This window comes from Phyllobates terribilis, unplaced genomic scaffold (assembly GCF_046119375.1).
Source record: "Phyllobates terribilis strain yellow unplaced genomic scaffold, ASM4611937v1 Scaffold_13__5_contigs__length_258822181, whole genome shotgun sequence".
Lineage (NCBI taxonomy): Eukaryota > Metazoa > Chordata > Amphibia > Anura > Dendrobatidae > Phyllobates > Phyllobates terribilis.
Genome location: NW_027362773.1, coordinates 186,306,385 through 186,324,947, shown reverse-complemented (window position 1 = coordinate 186,324,947; position 18,563 = coordinate 186,306,385). Strand labels below are relative to the sequence as shown.

The window sequence follows — 18,563 nt, the reverse complement described above, 5'->3', positions numbered from 1 at the left end:
GATCATGGAGTGCTAATGGGTTGGGATGACAACCAGAGACCTGAAAATGGTCCCCATGGCTGCAATCATAGTATATCCGTTAGAAGACCCTGCCTGAGGAAGTTTTACACTGACAAGCTCAATACATTACAGTACTGAAGTATTGCAGTGTATAATATGAGCAATCAGGTTCATACAAGCTTAAGTCCCAGAGCAGGACTTAAATAAAAAGTTTAAAAAAGTATAAGAACCTTAAAAAAAATTAAAGTTCTGAAAAAAACATATTTGCCTATATAAATAGTTTCATTATATGTAAAAAATGAAGAAAAAAAGACTCATAATTGATATCACCCGTCCTGTACTGATCCGAGCTGTAAATGTATACATTAGCCATGCTATATAACCTATTGAATGAATTCTACAAAAAAAGCAAAATAAAAAAACAATGACAAAATTTTTGGTGTTCGTTTACCCTATCACACAAAATCTCATATCAAAGGTGACCTAAAAGTTGTATATATTTCACCTCAAACTGATTGCAATAAAAACATCTCGCTCTGCAAGAAATAAACCATCGCATGGCTTCGTCCACAGAAAAATGTAAAAGTTATGACTCTCACAAAATAAAGAGACAAAAACCCTCGATTGTTTTTTATTTAAAATGTTTTTGTTGTGCAAAATAAAATATAGAAAAGTTGCATACAAGTGGAATCGCTTTTATGGTGCTGACCTGCAGTATAAATTTAATGTCATTTATACTGTTCAGTGAATGCTGTAAAATCCAAATTATTGCTATTTTTAACGCCCCCACAATTTATTTATTTTTTTAAATCTAATCAATAAATTATATGAGCCTAAAATCGCTCCTTTTAAAGATCCAACTCTTAAAAAATAACAAGCCTTCGTATGCCCACAAGCTTTTGAAATATAATGATGAAAAATATTGTCAAACCCAGAAGATGCAAAATACATGGGCTTGCCCAGTTCACAGCTGATATAGCCACAGTATAGGAGGTAGGGTCGAATGCTGACCACAGGCTCCTATGCTCAGGGGCTGCAGTATTTGCAGTATGTAAGTGTCGTGCTCAGACTCACACCAGCAAATAGAAATGGCAGCCTTCAGCGGCTCAGTTACAAAGTTATATAATTAAAAAAAATTACACCATTTAGTTTTATACATTTACAAATAAACTTTTTAACATAAAGTCCAACCATTTTAAAGGACTTTAAAATGGAAACAATCTGTAGATAAGTGAGAAAAATCTAGGTAAGAATGTTCAGGAGTTTGGAGACTTGAAACTAGGCTAACAGCTAGACACAATACTCAAGCAATGAGTGAGAGATCCATGCAGCTTTAAGTAGGCCCAAACAGGAAACAAGATGGATCCCACAAGTTCAGAATCTGCCATCTTAATAAAGGGCAATTGCAGAACACAACAGCAGCCCCCAGTGGTAAGGAGTGGGATTGCAGCACAATTATTAAGGTGAACAATAGCAGCTAGTAGTGGTCAAACTGTAGAAGGACAACTGGAATCCTGACATAATCACTGATTAAGACCAGCCACTGGACTCGTATGTATACTGGGACCGCCCACTGGGCTCGTATATACAAACACCAGGGATTTTAATTTAGAGATCATTTTCAACATGACAGGTTCCATTTAAAGGGGTTGTCTACTTTAGAAAGCCCATTTTCATAAACCATATTAGGAAATTCCGAGTTAATATAAAGGGATCCCCTGTTCAGGATCCTCTTTTCTTGGCTGCTCTACTACTCGTAATATGAAATAAAAGAAGATGGGTGTCTTCAAATAAAAGTTGTGCTTAACCTACTTAGTTCTAAGAAACTGAAATTCTTTGTGTTACAGTACAACGTCACATCTGGCAGGATCAGTATGTGTACACAGCAGTATGTGGAGGACTGGTGGGGGAATATTCTTTGTACAGGTGGATTCCTGAACAATCAAACTCTGCTCCAGGCTCAGAAAGAATAGGTAAAAAGTGACGGACCAAGCAGGTAAGTCAAGGAAACCTGACTGTACTGTTATCATTGGTGTATACCCTTCAAGGCAGGTGAGTCATCATTGCTTGATCCTTCTAACATAACATCTCAATATCCATGAATGTCCAATAGTGCAAAATCAGTGTCCCATTTTCTCCACAAAACCCAATAATTCCATGGCGTTTTACATGTGAAAGGGGTATACATAGCGCAAACAATTACAATAAATTTTGAACAATACAAGTCGGCGACTGGTACAGGAGGAGAGAGGACCCTGCCCGCGAGGGCTCACAATGTACAGGAGATGGGTGAGGATACAGTAGGTCGGGGTAGAGCTAGTCGTTCAGCGGTGTGGTGGAGCGGTGGTTATTGCAGGTTGTAGGCTTGTCGGAAGAGGTGGGTCTTCAGGTTCCTTTTGAAGGTTTCCACGGTAGGCAAGAGTCTGATGTGTTGGGGTTAGAGAGTTCCAGAGTAGGGAGGGATGCACGGGAGAAATCTTGTATACGATTGTGGGAAGAGTAAATAAGAGGGGAGTAGAGAAGGAGATCTTGTGAGGACCAGCGGTTGCGTGTAGGTAAATATCGGGAGACTAGGTCACAGATATATGGAGGAGACAGGTTGTGGATGGCTTTATATGCCATGGTTAGGGTCTTGAACTGTAGTCTCTGGGCAATGGGGAACCAGTGAAGGGATTGACAGAGGGGGGAGGCCTGGAAATAGCAGGGGGACGGGTGGATTAGTCGGGCAGCAGAGTTTAGGATAGATTCGAGAGGTGCGAGAGTGTTAGAAGGGAGGTTGCAGTAGTCAAGACGGGAGATGATGAGGGCGTGCACTAGTGTTTTTGCAGGTTCGTGGTTGAGGAATGTGCGGATCCGGGAGATATTTTTGAGTTGGAGTCAGCAGGAAGTGGGAAGGGCTTGGATATGTGGTTTGAAGGAGAGATCAGAGTCCAGGGTTACCCCGAGGCAGTGAGCTTGCGGGACTGGGGAGCCATTGACTTTGATGGATAGGTTATTTGGGGGAGTTGATTGAGACAGTGGAAAGATGATTAATTCAGTTGTATCCATGTTAAGTGTTAGAAATCTGTCAGAGATGAAGGATGAAATAGCAGACAGACATTGTGGGATTCTGGTTAGTATTCCAAGCCTTTCCAAGTTAGTATTTCCAAGCCTTTGATAAAACTAGGTAAAAGTATGCCTGTGTGGTTTGTATCTATAGTGCATTAAAAAAAGTAACAATTATACCCACATTTTTTCACGTTACACCCACAAACTTAAATGTATTTTATTGGGATTTTATGTGATATACCAACACAAAGTAGCAAGCATTTGAGAAGTGTAAAGAAAATGACGCATTGTTTTCTAATTATTTTAAAAATATAAATCTGAAAATTGTGACGTGCATTTGTATTCAGCCACCCTGAGTCAATACTTTGTAGGATCGCCTGTTCTCTGCAATTACTGGGATATGTCTCTACCAGCTTTGCATATCTATAGGCTGAAATATTTTACCATTCTTCTTTGCACAGTCGCGTTAGCTCAGTGAGATTGGATGGAGGAATTTTCCAATCTTGCCACAGATTCTCAATGGGATTTAGGTCTGGACTGTGACTGGGTCATTCACACACATGAATATGCTTTGATCTAAACCATCCACTGTAGCTCTGGCAGGATGTTTTGGGTCGTTGTCCTGCTGGAAGGTGAACCTACTCCCCTGTCTCAGGTCTTTTGCAGCCTCTAACAGGTTTTCCTCCAGGATTGCCCTGTATTTAGATCCATCCATCTTCCCATCAACTCTGACCAGCTTCCCTGTCCCTGCTGAAGAAAAGCATCTCCACAGCATGTTGCTGCCACCGCCATGTTTGACAGAGGTGATGGTGTTTTCAGGGTGATGTGCAGTGTTAGTTTTCTGCGAAATATTGCATTTTCCATTTAGCCCAAAGTGTTCTACTTTGGTCTCATCTGACCTGAGCACCTTCTTCCTCATGTTAGCTGTGTCCCCTACATATTTTTTTGCAAACTGCAAATGTGACTTCTTATGGCTTGCTTTCAAAAATGGCTTAATTCTTGCCACTGTTCTATACAGATCAGATATGAGGCGTATACAACTAAGGCCTCGGCCCCACTATCAGTATTTGGTCATTATTCGGTCAATATTTTTTCTCAGGAGTGGGAGCCAAAACCAGGAGTGGGTGATAAATGCAGAATCTTTGATTGCTCCTCACCTAGTTTTGGCTCCCACTCCTGAGAAAAAATACTGACCGAATACTGACCACACACTGATAATGGGGCCGTGGCTTAATAGTTGACTTGTGAGCAGATTCTCCCACCTGATCTGTGGATCTCTGCAGCTCCTCCATAGACCATGTGCCCCATGGCTGCTTCTCTAATTAGTGCTCTCCTTACTTGGGATGTCAGTTTAGGTGGACAGCCATGTCTTGTTAGGTTTGCAGCTGTGCTGTACTCCTTCCATTTTTGAATGATGGTTGAACAGTGCTCCGTGAGATGTTCAGTGCTTGGGCTATTTCTTTTTATAACCTAACCATGCTTTACTCTTCTCCACAACTTTATCCCTGACCTGTCTGGTGTGTTCCCTGATGCTGTTTCATTCTTAACCCCTTAACGACCGCCATAACACATTTTTACAATCCTTTCTCCTCTGACATGATATACATGTCAGAGGAGAGAGAAATGAAGCCCCCCGAGCCCTTATGGTACCTCCGCCGTCCCCTGATCACCCCCGGATTTTTCCCCGGCCCTCCGGCGTCTTGCTACAGAAAAAAAATGTCGGGCGCATGCACAGTGCGCCCACCGAGATCTGCCGGCTGGTACCCGGCAAAGAATTTTCCCTATTGGTTCATTTTCATCACTGTGATAAACCCTATCACAGTGATCAAAATAAAAAAATAATGAATCAAATTCCCCTTTATCCACCCCTTAGTTAGATAGAAATTATAAAATATTTTTTTCCCCATTATTTGCAGTTAGGGTTAGGGTTGTGTTAGGGTTAGGATTAGGGTTGTGTTAGGGTTAGGATTAGGGTCAGGGTTGTATTAGGGTTAGAATTAGGGTTAGGGATGGATTAGGGTTAGGGTTGTGTTAGTGTTAGGGTTGTGTTAGGGTTAGGATTAGGGTTAGAGTTGTGTTAGGGTTAGGATTAGGTTTGTGCTAGGATTAGGATTAGGGTTAGGGTTGTGTTAGGGTGAGGATTGTGTTAGGCTTAGGGTTCTGTTAGGGTTAGGATTAAGGTTAGGATTAGGGTTAGGATTAGGGCTAGGATTAGGGTTAGGGTTGGGTTAAGGTTAGGGTTAGGATTAGGGTTGTGTTAGGGTTAGGATTAGGGTTAGGATTAGGGGTAGGATTAGGGTTAGGGCTGTGTTAGGGTTAGGATTAGGGTTAGGATTAGAGTTAGGGTTAGGATTAGGGTTAGGGTTGAGTTAGGGTTGTGTTGGGGTTAGGGTTGTATTAGGGTTCTGATAGGGATAAGATTAGAGTTGCGTTAGGGTTGTGTTAGGGTTAGGGTTACGGTTGGGATTCGGGTTAGGACTGTGTTAGGGTTGGGGTTAGGGTTGTGTTAGGGTTAGAGTTGGAGTTGTAATTTTTTCAAAAGTAAAGAAAAAGAAAATGATGACGATATGGTGACTAGTGTTGAGCGCAAGTGCTCGCTACTTGAGTTTACATCGGGTGTTCGGTATGCACGAAGTATCGTGGGTGCTCGAGTAACATGCACGAGTCTCCGCCACATATGCTTCGCAGCCAAAAATCAAAATGTTCACTATACCCCTTGATAAAATCCTTGAGGCGTGTAGTTTCCAAAATGGGGTCACTTGTGGGGGTTTCCACTCTTTAGGCGCATCAGGGGCTCTCCAAACAATGCGACATGGCGTCCGCTCTCAATTCCAGCCAATTTTGCTTTCAAAAAGTCATACAGTGCTCCTTCCCTTCTAATCCTGCTGTGTGCCCAAACAGTGTATTATCCCCACATATGGGGCATCGACGTACTCAGGAGAAACTGCACAACAGTTTTTGGGATCCATTTTCTAATTTTACCCTTGTGAAAATAAAAAATTTTGGGCTAAAAGATCATTTTTGTTGAAAAAGTTTGAAAAAAAAAGTTTTTTTTTTATTTTCACGGCTCTATGTTATAAACTTCTGTAAAGCACCTGGGGGCTCAGGGTTCTCACCATACATGTAGATAAGTTCCCTGAGAGGTCTAGTTTCCAAAATGGTGTCACTTGTGGGGTATTTCCACTGTTTAGGCACATCAGGGGCTCCCCAAACGTAACATGGCGTCCGCTAATTATTCGAGCAAATTTTACAATCAAAAAGTCAAATGGCGCTCCTTCCCTTCTGAACCTTGCCGTGCGCCCAAACAGTGTTTTTTCCCCACATATGGGGTATTGGCTTACTCATGAGAAATTAAACAACAAATCGTATGGTGCAATTTCTCCTGTTACTCTTATGAAAATGAAAAATTGAAGGCTAAAAAACACTTTTGTGGGAAAAATGTGAAAATTTTATTTTTACGGCTCAATGTTATAAATGTCTGTGAAGCACCTGGGGGTTCAAGATGCTCACCACACATTTAGATAAGTTCCCTGAGGGGTCTAGTTTCCAAAATGATGTCACTTGTGGGGGATTTCTACTGTTTAGGCACATCAGGGGCTCCCCAAATGCAACATGGCATCCGCAAATTATTCAAGCAAATTTTACATTAAAACAGTCAAATGGCACTCCTCCCCTTCCGAACCCTGTCGTGTGCCCAGACAGTGGTTTTCCCCCACATATGGGGTATTGGCGTGCTCAGGAGAAATTGCACAACAAATTTTGGGGTCCATTTTTTCCTGTCACTTTTGCGAAAATAAAAAAATTGGGTCTAAAGTAACATTTTTGTGAAAAAAGTTAAATGTTCATGTTTTTCTTCCACATTGCAAAAATTCCTGTGAAGCACCTGAAGGGTTAATAAACTTTTTGAATGTGGTTTTACCTTGAGGGGAACAATTTTTAGAATGGTGTCACTTTTGGATATTTTCTGTCATAAAGGCTCAAAGTCACTTCAGATGTGATGTGGTCCCTAAAAAAATGGTTTTGTAAATTTTGTTGGAAAAATGAGAAATCGCTCGTCAACTTTTAACCCTTATAAACTTCCTAACAAAAAAAAAATTTGGTTCCAAAATTGTGCTGATGTAAAGTAGACATGTGGGAAATGTTATTTATTAATTATCTTGTGTGACATATGTGACGCTCGCAGCCCTACCCTGGGAAGATGAGGGGATTACTTGGAGCCGGTTCAGATGTTTTGTGGGGTTGTAGCCGTGGCCTGGACCCGGTCCGTGCCCAGGGCCGTCATATTAAAAAAAGATGTAATGGGCTTTCAGGGTTGAGTGGTTGCTATCGATTACGCCACCTGTGGTACCTGGTGAAGGCCACCAGCGCTGCTGCAGTCCTCTGAGGCGTGATGTTGTGGCAGCCGTTGTTGACACTACTCCCCACAGGCGGAGCAGGGCCTCAGGGCAGAGACGAGGATGAAGGGAGTCGTAGTATAGGATGTCTGGTGCTGCGCGGTGCGGTGCAGAAATAAAGAGTCCGGAGGCCATAGGGGTTGACTTCCAGGGTTTTTACTCACGGTGGAGAGTGCAGCTGAAGGCTTCTCCCTGCTCCTCACGGAGTTCTGCGGTCACCAGGGACGGGAGTCCGACAACCCCCGAGTAATTCAAGTGCTTAATCAGGACCCCGCACCAGAGTGTTCCTAAACCTCAGACCGAGTCCTTTCCTGTCTGTGTGTGTAGATAGGCCGGGTCTCCCTCTGGACTACGCTCAGAAAAAGGGTACGGGTGGCAGCTCTGCTCCTTCCGTTACCCGATGGGATCCTCTGGGCCTGCCGGGCTTCCCTGACTAGGACGTAGAGTAGCAAAGTCAGGTGTCGGGGGCCGGTACCCCTCTTGCAGCCGGAATCCCTCTGACTAGGCCAGGATAGCGAGGACAGGTGGCGTATACCGCTCCGTCTGCATCCCCCTGGGATCCTTTTGCGGTGGAGCTACACTCCTAAGCTCCAGGCCTTCTTGGGTATGGTCCTTGACCGGGTCGAGACATACGTTAACTCCAACCTGCCCCTCGACTCAAGGCCAGGGTACGAGGGCCGTGTCTCCATCTGCTGCAGGTTCACCCAGAAGCCACGTTCAGGGATGGAGATCACAATCAAAGAACCATGAGCCCAAGATGGCTGTTTATTAAATATGAAATATTAAGTGTAACTAAATGTGCATCCTCCACCCTCACCCTCTACATGGTTCCCCCTAACTTTTGGTTCCCCAGTTTCCCATTTTCCCAGTAGGGGCAGCACTCTAGTGCCTACTAGCCCCCTCTGGTGGTAGAAGTGTGGTGTTGGATGTGGAGGTGACGTCCTGACCATTGCACCGTTCTTATCTCGAAGGAGGAACACCACACCCCATTGAAGAGGTGCAGCATCCCTGTGGCGGTCGAACCCTCAGGGGCGCCACATTCCCCCCTGGTGAAACACAGCACGTCCGCGGGCTGCAAAGAGAATAAAACCTGGTACAGTCTTTTTATATTTTAATAACAATAAACAATCTTCCCAATATGGGAGGCACTTCTTCTTTAACGTTACAAACTGCACAAATTATAAAAGTATAAAACCATCCAGAGATATTATGCATAGACAGACGGGTTAAAGTGCAGGGAGGAAGAGTCAGTTCAGAAGCGAGGGACCTGTCCCAAACCCCCAACGTAGGCCCTGGGGTGGCTGCAGGGCATGAAGATCCCGAGTTGGATCTCCAGGAGAGCCACTCCAGACAGGTTTTTCTTCCGAGGTCTGAGGTAGAAATGACGCACCCCCTGGGCCGTGTGTGCACGTGTGTGGGTTACCCGGAGCCGGGTCTCTGGGGGTTGTAGTCTCCGTGGCGGCGACCCGGTCCCGTGGCTCAGGGTGGTCAAACCAGTGGCAGTCTTTATAGGGTTTTTGTGGTTTAATGTCCGACTACGCCACCCGTGGATTGCGGTCAGGGTGTACCGCCGCTGCGAGGCAGACCGCTGAGGCTGGTGTGGTGTGCGCAGCAAAGGATGGGATAACTCCCCACGGGAAGAGTATAGCCTCAGGGCAGGGAATGTGGGTGATGGGAGTGATGGTGCACGGGCGCAGCAGGAACGACTCAGAGTCTTTGCAGTGCAGTTCAGGGTCTTTACTGGTGATAATAAGGCAGACCCTTCCAGGAGTACTGGCTAGCATAAGGGGCCTGGTCAGTCTGTGAGCAAACAGGAGTTCCCCTGACCAGGTGGAGTTGTAGGCCTCCCCGTCTGACTGCACTCTCCCTGGCTACCTTGCTGTAAGCGAGTGGAAGTAGCCCACGTCCCTGAGTATACCGTGTGGTGCTCACCCGTATGGCTGGTGACTTGGGGCCTTCTGATAGCCTCCTCGATGGCGGTGCTGGTCCCTTGCTCGTGACTGAGCCTCCGGGCTTCTATGTCCAGAGGACCTGAAATCCCCTGCCGGCGGGTTTCTGCTGCTGGGTATATATAAGTCCCCACAGCCTCGGACTCCTGTGTCCGGTTCTTAGCGTCTTCTTCCAGGACGAACTCCGCTTAGCTCAAGTCCCTGGTCTTCAGCTCCTGCTCCTACAGAGCTCCTCGCTGTCACTTTCCCTGTGTCTGGAACAAACTCCAGGCTCTGACTCTCTAACCCCGCCCCAGATCCAATTTATATAGGGCAGGTTCCTCCCCTATCTGGTCTGGGACAGGAGGTGTTGCATGTTTAAGGGCTCCTGACCAGGAAACCTCCCACTTGCTCCCAGATGTAATATTTCTATTACTGTGGTAACCAGACCCCTGGGGTGCCACATTCCCCCCTAGTGAAATTTAGTACTCCGGGACTAAACACATTTTTAAGAAAAACACAAATACAAGGGTATAAACAATAACAGGATAAAGTACATTTTGTCTTGATGGTCACGGCATTTCCGTAACCGGGTGTCCATATCACCCAAGGTGAAGTTTTAGAACGGAGTAGGGGACCTGTCCAAAGCAAACCCCAAACGTTGGCCCTGGGCGTGGCTGCAAGGCGAAGCGAACTACTTTGGACCACACGGGACCACGCCAGACAGGTTTTTCTTCCGTGGCCGTCTTCGCAAGGGGCACCAAGTGAAGTGTAACTATTTACAATGTAGTTCCGGTTATTCAACGTCCATAACCTGTCAGTCCAAATAAACCTTCAGGGTAACTAGAAAAACATAATCAATAAACAGGCAAACATAAACCATTTTCAACATTTGTAGTTTACAGGTAAATTCACATTATAGTTTAAATTCTCCAGCGAGCGGGCATCTCTAGTGCTCCTGGTGGACCTACGTAACCCATTATCTGGTTCTGCACTACAGGGTTTAGGAGGTGTTGCGGGTAGGCCTGGCAGCTTTCTGCATACTCTTTGGCTTACTAGGGGCACGGCAGGCTCACTACTAGCAGAGGGTTGATTCTCCTGGGCTGCTGGTATGGATTCTTCTGCCTCCTGGGCCGGCTGCTCTTCTGACACTCCCTGTTCTTCTGTAGGCCCTTGAGGGGCTGGCTGGAGAAAGGTGAGGATGGGTACCACGACTGCGTTGTTGATTTGAGTCCAGGACCGGGGAAAGTCTCCGAGTACGATACTGATCATTTCTTCCCTTTCCTCTGCGGGTTGAGGGTTCTCTTGATCTTCGTCAGGGCTTTGCAGCTGCTCGGGACACTTTTTCAGGTGGTCTCTGGAGACAATGGCTGTGGTCTCTCCTCCATCCTTACTGATTACACAGACTTTTGGATTATCATGACTTGAAGGCAGTACTGTGTACGGGTCCTTCTCCCACTGGTCGTCCAACTTGTGGAGCCGCCTCTTTCTCTTCAAGACCTGCTCTCCAGGTACCAGGGGAACAGTGGGAGCATGCTGGTTATAAGTCTTCTCTTGCCTTTCTCTTGCTTGAGACAGACTTCGCTCGATGCTCTCCTGTACTTTCCGATACTGCTGCTGCCGTTCTGTATCCCTGTCTGCCTCTGGTGAGGTGTCCTCAGGTGTCAGGACTCCCATATCCAGGTCAATAGGCAGCTTACCAGGTCTTGCTCTCGTTAGGTAAGCCGGGGTACAGTTGGTGGAACCTACGGGGATGTGATTATACAAGTCCACCAGATCAGGCAGTTTTTCAGGCCACAGACTGCGTTCTTCCAGGTGCAATGTTTTTAGCAAGTCTATCACCACCTGGTTCATTTTCTCACATAGTCCGTTGGTCTGAGGGTGATAGGGCATTGTTCTTATCTTTCTGCTGCCATACAGATTGCAGAACTCTTGGAAGACCTCCGCTTCGAAGGCTGGTCCTTGGCCCGTCAGCACTTGCTCCGGAAACCCGTGTGGACGGCAGAAGTGCAGCTGGAAAGCCCTGGCTGCTGTTTTAGCCATTAAGTCTTTGACAGGGACCACCACCAGGAACTGGGAGTAGTGATCTACGATGGTGAGGGCGTAGACGTACCCAGATTTGCTTGGAGCCAGTTTCACATGGTCCAGGGCTACCAGTTCCAGTGGCTGCCTGGTGATGATGGGCTGCAGGGGAGTCTTCTGGCTGACACGGTCTCTTCTTCTTAGGCTGCACGGGCCACAGTCTCTGCACCACCTCTCGATGGCTCCTCTCATGCCTACCCAGTATAACCGTCCACGCAACAAGAACTCCAGCTTCTTCCATCCGAAGTGTCCTGCTCCGTCGTGGTATGCCTCCAGAACCATAGTCGAGTCTCGTCTTGGGACAACTACCTGCCAGGTCAGCTCATGTGTTCTAGAGTTGACCATTCTCTGGCACAGCTTCTCCTTGTAAAGAAACAGTTTACTTTTCTCCTTCCACAGTTGCTTGGTCTCCTCCGGAGCGTCTGGGTCAAGACGGGCATCAGCCTGTGTCAGCATTTCCTTCACCAGACGGACTGCGGGATCACTGTCTTGTGTCTCTGCCCAGCTGTAGTGGGGTAAGGGATTGAACGTAGCAGAGCGCCTGTCCCTTACAAGGTGGGAATACAGGGTAATCCCATGACGGTGGAACGCATGGAGTTCGACTTCTTCCAGTTCTTCTGGATCTTCCCCTACGTCCGGTAAGTTTGGCATTCTGGACAGGGCATCCGCGTTGGCATTTGAGCGTCCCGCCCGGTATTTGATGGTGAATTCATAGTTGGACAGGCGGGCCATCCATCTCTGCTCCAGGGCACCAAGTTTTGCAGTGTCCAGGTGTGTCAACGGATTGTTTTCCGTGTACACGGTGAACTTGGAAGAGGCAAGGTAATGCTTGAAACGTTCGGTCACTGCCCACACCACTGCCAAGAACTCTAGCTTGAATGTGCTATAATTCTCAGGGTTTCTCTCTGTGGGCTGTAGTTTTCGGCTGGCGTAAGCGATTACCCGTTCTTTCCCCTGCTGGATCTGGGACAGTACGGCTCCTAGCCCGATGTTGCTCGCGTCCGTGTGGAGGATAAAGGGCTGGCCGTAGTCAGGGTACGCCAGGATTTCATCCCCCGTGAGGGCCATCTTCAGCTGGCGGAAGGACTCCTCTTCCAGCTTTTCCCACCTGAAGGGCGGCTTCTGGTTTTTGGCCTTCCTGGATTGACCTATCAGGAGGTCCTGCATAGGAGCTGCCATTTTGGTGAAACCGGGAATGAATCTTCGGTAGTAACCTACCAACCCGAGGAACTGCCGCACTTCCTTTATGCTGGAGGGTCTTGGCCAGTCTTTAATCACGGTGATCTTATCGGGGTCGGGAGCCACTCCGTCAGCACTCACCACGTGTCCCAGGTACTGCACCTTTGGTTTCAGCAGGTGACACTTGGAGGGTTTCACCTTTAGGCCGTAGCTTGCCAGGGCGTCAAACACTTCTGCCAGGTGTTTCAGATGGTCCTCGTAGGTTTTGGAATAAACGATGACATCGTCCAGGTATAACAGGACCGTCTCGAAATTCCGGTGTCCCAGACAGCATTCCATCAGCCGCTGGAAGGTTCCTGGTGCGTTGCAGAGCCCGAACGGCGTACAGTTGAATTCACTGAGACCCATCGGGGTGGTGAATGCAGTCTTCTCCTTGTCTGCCTCTGCTACAGGAACCTGCCAGTACCCGCTAGTAAGATCCAAAGTGGAGAAGAAGTTAGCAGATTTTAATGCAGCTAAAGATTCTTCTATTCTAGGTAACGGGTATGCATCTTTGTGTGTGATACGGTTGACCTTTCTGTAGTCTACACACATTCTCATTGTGTTGTCCTTCTTTTTCACTAGAACTAGTGGAGCTGCCCAGGGGCTACAGCTGTCCCTGATTACCCCAGCCTCCTTCATGTCTCGCAACATCCCCTTTGCATGCTGATAGTGTGCACGGGGTGCAGGTCGGTATCTTTCCTTTATGGGTGGATGGTCTCCTGTGGGGATGTGATGTTCTACCCCTTTTACTCGCCCGAAGTCTAGCGGGTGTTTACTAAAGACTCTTTCGTACTCCTGAACCACCCGGTAGACTCCCTGTTTTTGGTGTGAGGGAGTGGAGTCAGTACCCAAATGCAGTTGCTGACACCAGTCCTCCATTTGTTTCTTAGAGCCGTTACCTTCCTCTGGTTGAGATGGAGGCAAGGGTTCTACGGCCTGTACAGAATTTTGGTTTATGGTGAACAATTTGGCTAGCGTAGCATACCGGGGCAGGTATACTTCTCTCTCCCCGATATTTATGATGCGGACGGGCACCCTCCCATGGCATACATCGACCACCCCCCGTGCTGTCAAAATGGTGGGTCTACTGTCTGAGTAAATGGGTTCCACCATTGCTTGGTAGTCTCTACCTCTTAGACCAATAGCTGCCCGGGGGCATGGCAATAGGGAACGGGTTACACATTCTCACGCTACCAATCTCACCACCAGATAGTTCCACTTGTTGTCGTTTCATCAGTGCCCGGATCTCTTTTTGGAGAACACGCTGCTGGCTGGAGCTGGCGTTCTTGGCAACCTGCTGCAAAATGAGAATTATCTCTGCAAGACAATTTTCAATCACGTTAGTTCCCAAGGTTATTTTAGGGTGACTCTCATGACGGTCAATGTCCACAATAATCAGTCCTTGTGCCGCCAGTTCGACTTTATCGATCTTAATGGTCACCTCTTTGAATCCCACCTGCGGCATGGGCTGACCGTTGCTGGCGATGATACTCAGGTCGTCATGTGGGTAGCGGGTTATGTCCGAGTCATTCCAGTACCGCTTAAAAAGCATATAAGGGATGGTAGTTACCTGTGACCCGGTGTCTAGTAGGGCACTCATTGGAATGCCATCCAGTACCACAGGCAAGACTGGACGTCCCCCTACATATTTATCACGCCAGTTTGAGGGGCCTGATGATCTTATGCCTGGGGGTTGGCCCTCTGCCCCAGGTTGTGCCCGTTTAAATGACAGTACCTTGCCATATGTCCGGGTTGATTGCAGCGGCGGCAGATGGGTTGTCCGTCCTCGTTGTATCTGTCGCTGGGTCTTCCTCTGGACATTGGGATCCTCCTCTGTCGGCGCCACGGGACGTCCTCCGGTCCGGACGCCAGCTGGATCTTTCCTGGAGGAGAGACCTGTAAAGACTGCACAGTTCTGGTTAGCGCGGCTACGCTTTTAGTCAGCTCTTGGACCTGATAGTGCAGGTCTGTAGCCGGGTTGTTGTCCAAAGCCTGCACACCAGCTCCTACAGACTCTGTAGACAAGGGCGCCGCCTCCTGATGATAGGTAATAGCAGGGCGCCGGTGGGTTACAGCGCTACCCGGTGCCGGTTCTCGGAGCACCCGGATGGCCCTGTCTTTGAACTTTGCAAAGTCTAGACCAGGGTTCTGCAAGGCCATTGCACGTAACTGGGTTCGGTGGGCGTTGGACAGCAGACCCTCAATGAATTGCTCAGTTAACAGTTCGTCTGCATTCCGCACACTGTCAGGGTCTGCCTGTTTAATGGCTCCCAGGGCCTCTTGCAAACTCAAAGCATAGTCTCTTATACTGCCTTGGGCCCGCTGCTTGCACCCATAAAATCTCATTTTGATCTCGGCTGAGGTGCGGGTATCAAAAGTGTCCTTCAGACGGGCCGAAATCTCCTTTACGGTCTCCTTGTCCCGGACTGACCAGGACTTTACTTCACGCTGGGCAGCGCCGGTTAACTAGCCTATCAATATGCTCACTTTCTATCCCTCCGTCAGGGGGTATACTTTAAATAGGCTGTACAGTCTCTCTTTAAAGTCGCTTAGGGTATGCGACTCCCCTGAGTATTGGGGCAGCCAAGCCGCTTCGGGGATGTATGGCATTGTGAACGGCATTACTGCGGCAGTGGCCGTGCTGGTGGTAGAGGGTCCCTCCGCGTCCGTCATCTTCCTCCCCCCTAGTTAAGTGTGGCCTACCTTCCGTCGATCCTCTTCCGTAGGCCGCGGCTCCGTTGGTGCTGCTCAGGGTGAGGACCTTGCGTCGCGTCCTGGTGACGTCAGCGTCGCTCTCTCTCCTTCCAGGACCTTGCGCAGCGTTGGTGCATAGGGCGGGGCTTCAGGTCTCGCGCGGTTTGAATGTCCACGCCCCTCTTCTTCCCGCGCGGCGTCCCGAAGATGGCGCCCGATGGCGGGAAAGCGGCTGAGGATGGACAGGCGGTCGGCTGACAGGCACGCCTTCGTTCAGCCCATCCATTTTGACGGGCATTACCCCGCGAATAGTCTCTGATGGAAGGAGCGGTCTGCTCTTTTGGCGCCATGGGAGAGCCTGGCCCACGATAGGAGGTGCAAGGAGACTTCTCTTTTCGGTGCGTTATGGCGTCCGTTCTTCTTGGGTGGGTGCCATTTTAAGTGAAAACGACAGTCTAAGGTGTAAGGCACACAGTACCCGGTAGCAATGGGCAATTTCCTTCCGTTGCTGCGGGCACGCGATGCTACCGACTAAGCCAGATGTGTGACGCTCGCAGCCCTACCCTGGGAAGAAGAGGGGATTACTCGGAGCCGGGTCAAATGTTTTGTGGGGTTGTAGCCGTGGCCTGGACCCGGTCCGTGCCCAGGGCCGTCACATTAAAGAAAGATGTAATGGGCTTTCAGGGTTGAGTGGTTGCTATCGACTACGCCACCTGTGGTACCTGGTGAAGGCCACCAGCGCTGCTGCAGTCCTCTGAGGCGTGATGTTGTGGCAGCTGTTGTTGACACTACTCCCCACAGGCGGAGAAGTGCCTCAGGGCAGAGACGAGGATGGAGGGAGTCGTAGTATAGGATGTCTGGTGCTGCACGGTGCGGTGCAGAAATAAAGAGTCCGGAGGCCATAGGGGTTGACTTCCAGGGTTTTTACTCATGGTGGAGAGTGCAGCTGAAGGCTTCTCTCTGCTCCTCACTGAGTTCTGCGGTCACCAGGGACGGGGGTCCGACAACCTCCGAGTAATTCAAGTGCTTAATCAGGACCCCGCACCAGAGTGTTCCTAAACCTCAGACCGAGTCCTTTCCTGTCTGTGTATGTAGATAGGCCGGGTCTCCCTCTGGACTACGCTCAGAAAAAGGGTACGGGTGGCAGCTCCACTCCTTCCGTTACCCGGTGGGATCCTCTGGGCCTACCGGGCTTCCCTGACTAGGACGTAGAGTAGCAAAGTCAGGTGTCGGGGGCCGGTACCCCTCTTGCAGCCGGAATCCCTCTGACTAGGCCAGAATAGCGAGGACAGGTGGCGTATACCGCTCCGTCTGCATCCCCCTGGGATCCTTTTGCGGTGGAGCTACACTCCTAAGCTCCAGGCCCTCTTGGGTATGGTCCTTGACCGGGTCGAGACATATGTTAACTCCAACCTGCCCCTCGACTCAAGGCCAGAGTATGAGGACCGTGTCTCCATCCGCTGCAGGTTCACCCAGAAGCCACGTTCAGGGATGGAGATCACAATCAAAGAACCATGAGCCCAAGATGGCTGTTTATTAAATATGAAATATTAAGTGTAACTAAATGTGCGTCCTCCACCCTCACCCTCTACATGGTTCCCCCTAACTTTTGGCTCCCCAGTCTCCCATTTTCCCAGTAGGGGCAGCACTCTAGTGCCTACTAGCCCCCTCTGGTGGGAGAAGTGTGGTGTTGGATGTGGAGGTAGGGTCCTGACCATTGCACCATTCTTACCTCGAAGGAGGAACACCACACCCCATTGAAGAGGTGCAGCATCCCTGTGGCGGTCGAACCCTCAGGGGCGCCACACATATCTCTCTGATATAATGGCATAAAAATTAAAATTTTCAATATTGCAAAATTTTCAACATTTTCACCAAATTTCAGATTTTTTCACAAATAAACGCAAGTGATATCGAAGAAATTTTACCACTATCATGAATATGTCATGAAAAAACGTTCTCAGAATCAGTGGGATCCGTTGAAGCGTTCCAGAGTAATTACCTCATAAAGTGACAGAGGTCAGAATTGTAAAATTTGGCTTGGTCATTAAGGACATACCGCAATTGGTTCCGTCCTTAAGGGGCTAATGTTCTCAAACAAACCTCTGAGGCCTTCACAGAACAGCTGTTGTTATACTGATAATAAATTGCACACAGGAGGACTTCATTTATTAATCATGTGATTTCTGGAGACAATTGGTTAAAATGACAAAGTGGTTGTAAATAGAAGCAATTTTGTAATTTATTTGTTATTAAAAAACCTCTCTATCCTGAACTACCGAGTGATTTTTAATTTTATTTCTTACTGCTCGTTGTCTAAGGGACCAGCCACTGCTGCTCTTCCAAATAAAGTAGCATAAAGTAAGCACTGTTCTGAAAATAACTTTGCAGGAAGTCGAGGGATTAGACTGCAGAGGACTGGGGTAAAGTTATTTTCTCTGATGAAGCCCACTTCAGACTGTTTGGGACATCTGGAAGAATAATTGTCTGGAGAAGCAAAGTTGAGCGGTACCATGCGTCCTGTGTCTGCTAATACTAAAGCATCCTGAGCAGTGACATAACTAGAGTCTAATAGGCCCCGGTGCAAAATATTGGCCAGATATATGGGCCCTTGTAGCGTTCTAGGTCCTTTAAAGACATACGTGTTCGCCCCTATCTAATAATGTCCCCCATTTTTTAATAATGTTCCCATCCTAGTCCCTTCCTGTAATAATGTTCTCTATCCTGGCTCCTTCCTGTAATAATGTCCCTCATCCTGACTCCTTCCTGTAATAATGTCCCCCACCCTGGGCTCCTTCCTGTACTAATGTCCTCCATACTGGACTCTTTCCTGTAATAATGTCCCTATCCTGGGCCCTTCTTGTAATAATGTCTCTATTCTGTGTCCTCCCTGTAATAATGTCTCCCATCATGGGTCCTTTCCTGCTATAATGTCCTCTGTTCTGCAATTCTTCTCCAACACATTTTAAAAAGAAATAAAAGATTATTCTTACCTTTCTCCACTCCTACAATGTATGGCATCCTGTTCCATAGCCAACATAGAGCAGGGTCGACCCATGATACCACTGCCATGCGCCGTCCGTGAAGGTCACGCCAGCAACAGCCGCCAGACCTCTGATTGACTGTCGGCGTGTATTACAGGGCACGGAGTCGGTGGGTCTCTCAGCCACAATACATTTAAGTTGAATGTGCGTCC

General features: G+C 48.0%; 1 protein-coding gene across 1 annotated transcript in view; it reads right to left on the bottom strand.

The window, feature by feature from the left end:
• Positions 1–18,388, bottom strand: part of LOC141173643 (5-hydroxytryptamine receptor 3A-like) — an 81,077-nt gene extending 62,689 nt beyond the window's left edge. The window contains exon 1 of the mRNA XM_073657944.1: positions 18,361–18,388. Within this exon, the coding sequence (XP_073514045.1) occupies positions 18,361–18,388 (28 nt within the window). The remainder of the gene's footprint in view (positions 1–18,360) is intronic.
• Positions 18,389–18,563: the final 175 nt, after the last annotated feature.